The sequence below is a fragment of the Antedon mediterranea genome, chromosome 1 (genome assembly GCF_964355755.1).
Source record: "Antedon mediterranea chromosome 1, ecAntMedi1.1, whole genome shotgun sequence".
Lineage (NCBI taxonomy): Eukaryota > Metazoa > Echinodermata > Crinoidea > Comatulida > Antedonidae > Antedon > Antedon mediterranea.
Genome location: NC_092670.1, coordinates 25,720,880 through 25,727,834, shown reverse-complemented (window position 1 = coordinate 25,727,834; position 6,955 = coordinate 25,720,880). Strand labels below are relative to the sequence as shown.

At 37.9% G+C, this 6,955-nt stretch overlaps 1 protein-coding gene across 4 annotated transcripts in view; it reads left to right on the top strand.

Moving 5' to 3' along the window:
• The first annotated feature begins 4,657 nt into the window (after positions 1-4,657).
• The window catches only part of LOC140048573 (uncharacterized), a 29,803-nt gene continuing 27,505 nt past the window's right edge, over positions 4,658-6,955 (top strand). For 3 of the 4 annotated variants that reach the window (XM_072093337.1, XM_072093328.1, XM_072093321.1), the window contains exons 1-2: positions 4,660-4,881; positions 5,160-5,231. In XM_072093337.1, coding sequence (XP_071949438.1) covers positions 4,682-4,881; positions 5,160-5,231 — 272 coding nt within the window. In that variant the 5' untranslated portion in view covers positions 4,660-4,681. Of the gene's footprint in view, positions 4,882-5,159; positions 5,232-6,955 lie in introns of all 4 variants that reach the window. The other variant, XR_011845095.1, reaches the window with a different exon arrangement.

Here is a 6,955-nt window from a genome sequence, read left to right as displayed (position 1 = left end):
TTAAATTTAAACGACCTAGGCCTAAGTGAATATTTTATTGCCAAGGAATCATTTTTTTTTTTTTTTTTTAAACCATATTTAATGAGGGTGATCCATCCAGCTAATGCTGATCATTAGGAACCCTCAGAGTTTTACAAGACAAACATATACACAAGATGCTCTACATAAACAAAGTCTTATTACAAGTCTTTGGGAGGGGAGTTGTAATTTGGTCCTTAGAAAAAATCCTGACATGTGACGGGACTTGAACTCAGGACCCTTGGAGTGGTAGCCAAGCATCATAACCACCAAGCCACAACTCCACTCAACAGAGACAACACGTGACGTAAAAATTCTTCCGCAGTCTGTTGATTTGCGGCAACCAATTAAAGGGCGAGAATCCAAAATCGTTCAACCGTGAGCCCTCATAGACTCTTTTCACATACGTTTTTGGGTCCAGCAGGTTAGACCTATAAATTAGTCGAGAGGTGTGATGTGCCGAAGGCTAGAGGGCGTAATTAGTAATTATCTGTATATTATTCTTCGGAACGCCTAACTAGGCAGGCTTAATATTACATTAAAGGAGGCCTAGCTACACCTGACTCAGCAGTAGATATTCAACTTGTTGTTGGCTATATAATACCCCTTTTACACTATCACCGTAACAGCGGTGTAACCCCGCAGTTGTTAGTACACCGGGCCGTTAAACTCCGGTGTTGTGGTTTTTATTGACTGGTGTAAATGGGAAAATCCGACCACCCCGGTGTGCTCTCCCCGGGGTGAAACGAAGCTGAATGTTTTCCGGTGTACATTCTCCGGTGTAGTCGAATCTACATCGGAGACACGAAGTGTAAACGGTTTTTGTGGTTCAACACCGAGCTGTTAAAGGTCATTGACGTGAAAATTTAACATGTTGTCACAGAAATACAATATATTATGCAAACAAAATAGGTTTTTTTGCTTAAAATACACCTTTTTTGCTTAAAACAATAATTGTACGATATGTTGTGCTGTTCGTTATTTTCTTTTAAAGGCACAAACAAATTTATGACTTTTCTTTTCTGCTGAAAATATTGAAATGTTCGTGTGCATTCTACCTTACCAGAAAGCCTAAAATAATGTAATATTGTGTGACCGATTCTATGTAGGCTTAATTATTGAAAGAGAGAGAAATATATATAATACTGACGTCTCAATGGATGAAAATGATATCTTTTTTAGGAACAGAAAAAGTACCATATAATAATTTTCCTTCATTGATTGTTATGCTAATTAACAAATACATTTTTTATTTTAAATACTTACCGTACCTACCCTATTTTTACGGCAACCTAACAATTTAGGGCCTATTTAATGTACGTGCAGTCTACAAGGCGGAAATGTAGTCATTTTAAAAAGAAAAATAATTGTTAGGCCCTAATTTTTAAAATAATAAATGATAATCTTAATAGCCACAAAGAAAATATAACACTGGACTATATTCAAAATTAAATAAATTGTGTGTAAATTCGGATTATTATGTTTTTATATGAGATTTGTCGATATGTTCCAGTGTTAAACGTTTAAACCATAGTCAGTTAAGTTCCACGTGTGCGCTTGCAATAGTAATTTGATTGACAGCACCGGGGTGATCGATGTAGTGTAAATGGGCGCAACTCAAGTTCATCTCGCAGTTTTTTTGGCTAGTGTAAATGGAAATTGCCTCCGAGTTCAACTCGTGTTCCTCTCTCAGTCGATAGTGTAAAAAGGGTATTATATACTAGATATCGCCTTTTAAGATTTTAAAAACCCCTTGGGAATGATGTTTTTGAGAAATATATTTCTATCAGCTAGCACTTCGGGAAATATATATTCCCTCAAACAAAATATCATTCTCTTGGATGTCTAAGCAGGCAATGTCTGTATAATATTAGATTATTATTTTTTATATTAAATAATGTGTTTGAACACATTTACGGCCTCCTGTTGAAATCACTTTTCAGTCTGGAGTACGCCCTCTAGCCTTCGGCACATCACACCTCTCGACTAATTTATAGGTCTAACCTGCTGGACCCAAAAACGTATGAGAAAAGAGTCTATCACCCGTATTCTTAAACCGGAATTTACGCCCGTATTCTTAAACCGGACTTTAGTCGTAGTTCGAGCTAAAACTAAAAAAATGACGTCATTTTAATTCATAAACCGAACTTCAACTAAATCACCGACTAAATCAGGCCAACCTCGACTAAATCGAGACGGATTTTGATCGATTTTTTTAGTCCTGGAGGGGGCAGACTAAATGGTCGACTAAATGGTTTTTAAACGATGTTTATAAAAAACGTAACAGTCATTGAGTTGTTATATTGGCCAGATATTGAAGAATGAAATATCTATATTTATATTAGCTTAATTAAATATACATTGGTATAAATTATAATAATGAAAATCATCTTTATTTACAACTGTATACAAATTACATTATTTTCTTCGCGCAAGTCCGACTTGAGCTACGTCACGCCATAGCGACAATGGGAGATGCGGCAATTCACCACGCGATGGAATGTTTAGGGGGCCTAGCGCTTTCTTGTCACGCTATGAAGTGCGTGGTTCGTGGCGATCATACTTTGTTGGGGGCCTAGAAAATATAAAAGTTACCGTACCGCCATGGTTCCTAAATATATTTTTAAGATTTTATTTGTTGTTAATCAAATATACTTCACTGTTAAATTAATACTGATATTGTTCTAATAATTAACGATTAAAATTATTTTTCATGTATATAGTCCTGATGCGTAAAAAGTGTTGTAAGAAATGGAAAGTGATATCAATGCGCAAAATTTCGTCTGCTCCTCAAATACTCTCTTGTCATTGGCCAATGTATAGCCTTTGTTACCCAGACGTGTGCAACTCGACTAAAAGCTCGACTTCATTAAGTCGAACTGCAAACTTCGACTACTTCGTTTTTGAATCGAATTTGAAGTAATAGCTCGAACTACGACTTTTCCAAGTCGAACTTCGAACTACGACTAAAGTCCGGTTTAAGAATACGGGCGTTAGTCGTAGTTCGAAATTCGACTTGAAAAAGTCGTAGTTCGAGCTATTACTTCAAATTCGATTCAAAAACGAAGTAGTCGAAGTTTGCAGTTCGACTTAATGAAGTCGAGCTTTTAGTCGAGTTGCACACGTCTGGGTAACAAAGGCTATACATTGGCCAATGACAAGAGAGTATTTGAGGAGCAGACGAAATTTTGCGCATTGATATCACTTTCCATTTCTTACAACACTTTTTACGCATCAGGACTATACATGAAAAATAATTTGAATCGTTAATTATTAGAACAAGATCAGTATTAATTTAACAGTGAAGTACTTTTGATTAACAACAAATAAAATCTTCAAAATATATTTAGGAACCATGGCGGTACGGTAACTTTTATATTTTCTAGGCCCCCAACAAAGTATGATCGCCACGAACCACGCACTTCATAGCGTGACAAGAAAGCGCTAGGCCCCCTAAACATTCCATCGCGTGGTGAATTGCCGCATCTCCCATTGTCGCTATGGCGTGACGTAGCTCAAGTCGGACTTGCGCGAAGAAAATAATGTAATTTGTATACAGTTGTAAATAAAGATGATTTTCATTATTATAACTTATACCAATGTATATTTAATTAAGCTAATATAAATATAGATATTTCATTCTTCAATATCTGGCCAATATAACAACTCAATGACTGTTACGTTTTTTATAAACATCGTTTAAAAACCATTTAGTCGACCATTTAGCCTGCCCCCTCCAGGACTAAAAAAATCGATCAAAATCCGTCTCGATTTAGTCGAGGTTGGCCTGATTTATACCCCTTTCACACCAAAACTCCGGAGTGTCTCCGGAGACACCCCGGGGTTTATGACCATTCAAAACGTCGAGAAACTCTGGAGATACCCCTTTCACACCAACCTAGCAACTCCGGAGTTTATAAAATAAAATTGTAAATGTCGCCCTCTATTTTGTTTGTTTACATCGCAACGATCATTAGAATAATTTTAATTAACAATATTTTTAATTTAATAATTACTTTCAAAAGTCTCAGAAGTAATATAATATTTTATTTATACTACTTATTATTTTTTAAACCCGCTATATATTTTGTACAAATATTTAAAGTATTTAAATAAAACTAAAGCAATGAGTGATCGTGTGAGGATGACCTTTTGACCCGAAACACTCCGGAGTTTGATGTTGGTACCTTTCACACCAAAACACCGGGGTGTCCCCGCAGTTCGCTCTCCGGAGAATGTTCAGCTGTTCAACCCCGCAGTTTTAAACTCCGGAGTTGCTTGATTTTACCTTTCACACCAAACAGCGGGGCGTCAACTCCGGGGTGTCTCCGGAGTGTCTCCGGAGTTTTGCTTTTGGTGTGAAAGGGGTATTAGTCGGTGATTTAGTTGAAGTTCGGTTTATGAATTAAAATGACGTCATTTTTTTAGTTTTAGCTCGAACTACGACTAAAGTCCGGTTTAAGAATACGGGCGATAGACCGCTTATAGCAATCCGCCCCAGGAGTTCTTTGGTTCTAGTGTGCGCGGGCATTCCCTCTAAGCAAATTTCACGCAGGCGCGCATCGTAGAACGTATAGCACGCGCTAAACAAGCACGCTATTTTTATTCGTAAATGCTAACAAATTCTTGAAAATGTTGTGCATTCGTTTTTAGTTTAATAATCATGTATGTATTAACATTTTTTATGGTTGTATTTTCACTTACAAATGCTTTCGTTTTAAGTACAGAACTGTCGTCTCCTGAGTTTTGTCCGATAAATTGTATTTGTGCCTTCGATTTCAATATTAGTACAATTTCTTGCCACAAACTTATGATGATTCCGTCAAATTTAGCTGATGTTGGACCACCATTTACTACTTCTATGTAAGTTATAGGCTTATGAATTATTTACACAGGCCTAGCCTAGGCTATGCCTGGCTGGCCTAGGCTATGCCTGGCTGGCCTAGCTAGGCAGTACCGGCGTATAATTATGTCCAGATGTTACAAGAACTTTCTATTTAAGGCCTAGGCCTAGGTTATGTCTAGGCCTATAGCCTATTAGACCAGCTTAGGCCGTTATCTTAGGCTAGGCGTGTATCTACTGACAACTAATTTTAACAGTATCCTTTTAACATACTTCTTGTCTTGTTTATAATATATAGAAATATGTCTTTTAATGAGGTCTCTGCAGTTAATCGGGGTGACTTCTCAGGACTGCACCAACTAAAATCATTGTAAGTTTCAATAATAAATAGGAATAGGCCTAGGCCTAGGCTAGCCCAGGCCTAGTCAAAATGTATACCGTATCCAGCGTGAATTTGACAAAGTATAAAATAGGAGAATCAGGACGAAACATGTGACCGGATTTATTAAACTTGCTTAGCTTACTAGGCTACTGCTCAGTGGCGTACTATCCAGTGGCGTATCTCTCCTCCCCCTCCCCTGATTTTGTGTCCGTCGGCACATCATCGCGTCCGTCGGCAAACAAAAGTGCCGGGGAAAATAAAGTTAGGCAAATAAGAATAAACTATTATTCTGACAATAGTTGAACTGTAAACATAATTCTTTTGAGTGTTTGTTTATTTACATAATCATATCATTCCCTTCAGATCAACTATTTTTAATTTTCATTACATCTAACCAACCACGTAAAAAATGTGGTTAAAATATCTTATCATCTATCTAGCACGTACGGCCGTACGCGCTAGATTGTTTTTGTAGTTGAGCCTCTCATGACCTGGGATTTGTATGTCTTCCTACGCTAAGATTATATAGTTCCACATGCCATGTGCTTTTTCCCTTAAGCCCGGCGCACACTAGAGCTTTCGGCTGAGCCAACTGGCACGAGTAACACTTGGCTCACTAAAAAAATTGCCGCAAACTATGTTCGCGTTCTATCGGACGCACACTAAACGCCTTCAGTACGCGATTTTCTGATTGGATAATTACTTACTACGCTATTCAGCACGCGCTGAAATATCATAATAAATCAGAACGTCATGTCATGCGCAGTGGAATTTTTTAGTGAGCAGGAAGCTCACGTTCGGCGCACACTTGAGGAAAATGGCACGCGTGCCAAAAAATATTAAACACGATAGATATTTTCCTCAGCGGCACGCGTGGCCGATTCCTCACGAAATCCCCGGCGCACACTGTGAGGCAAGTGTTACTCGTGGCAGTTGGCTCAGCCGGAAGCTCTAGTGTGCGCCGGGCTTTAAATATATTTGCCAAAAGCCCCGGTTTTTTCTCGATATGAGGCCTTTATTATTCACATTTTTTACAGAAAAGGCAAACATACCATAACAAAAATCCATGTATTTCATTTTTAGAACAGAATATTCCGCGAGGTTCAACTACAAAACCACCATTATTGTGATATGATGTCATCGTAAGCCAATCAAAGCTGGGCTTTCCCGTGATTGGCATTACTCACGGTTGAATGATTTTGGATTCTGGTTGATTTGATTGGTGAATGCAAATCACCGGCAGCGGAATGTTTCTCTTGCGCGTTTACCATAAAGTCACATGGCTCTCTGATCGGTACCGTACTACACAAAGTTAGAGCAATGAATTTGTCCGAATTCCGTTAATTAGGCCTAAACAACTTTATATATTTCATAAGCATTTAATAACATGTTTTATTGATATTTCCAATGGTGATATATAAAATAAATTACTAAAAAACGTAATTATATGTAATTATTTAAACCAAAAATGGCGTAGGTAATGACACTGATTTAGTCGGCAAATTGGCAATTCCCGGCCGCGATTTTTTTTTTCGTACATAAGTTGGGGACCCCCTCATGAAACGTCACAAAATAAACATGAATAATTCATCAGTTAAATTTTCTTGTTCCGAGTGCACCCAAGCGTATAGCAACAAGAAGTGATTACAGTAGTTTACACAAGTGCGGTACGATTCTAGGCCTATCTCCGCTGTGGTTGCCGCGTGCGATTT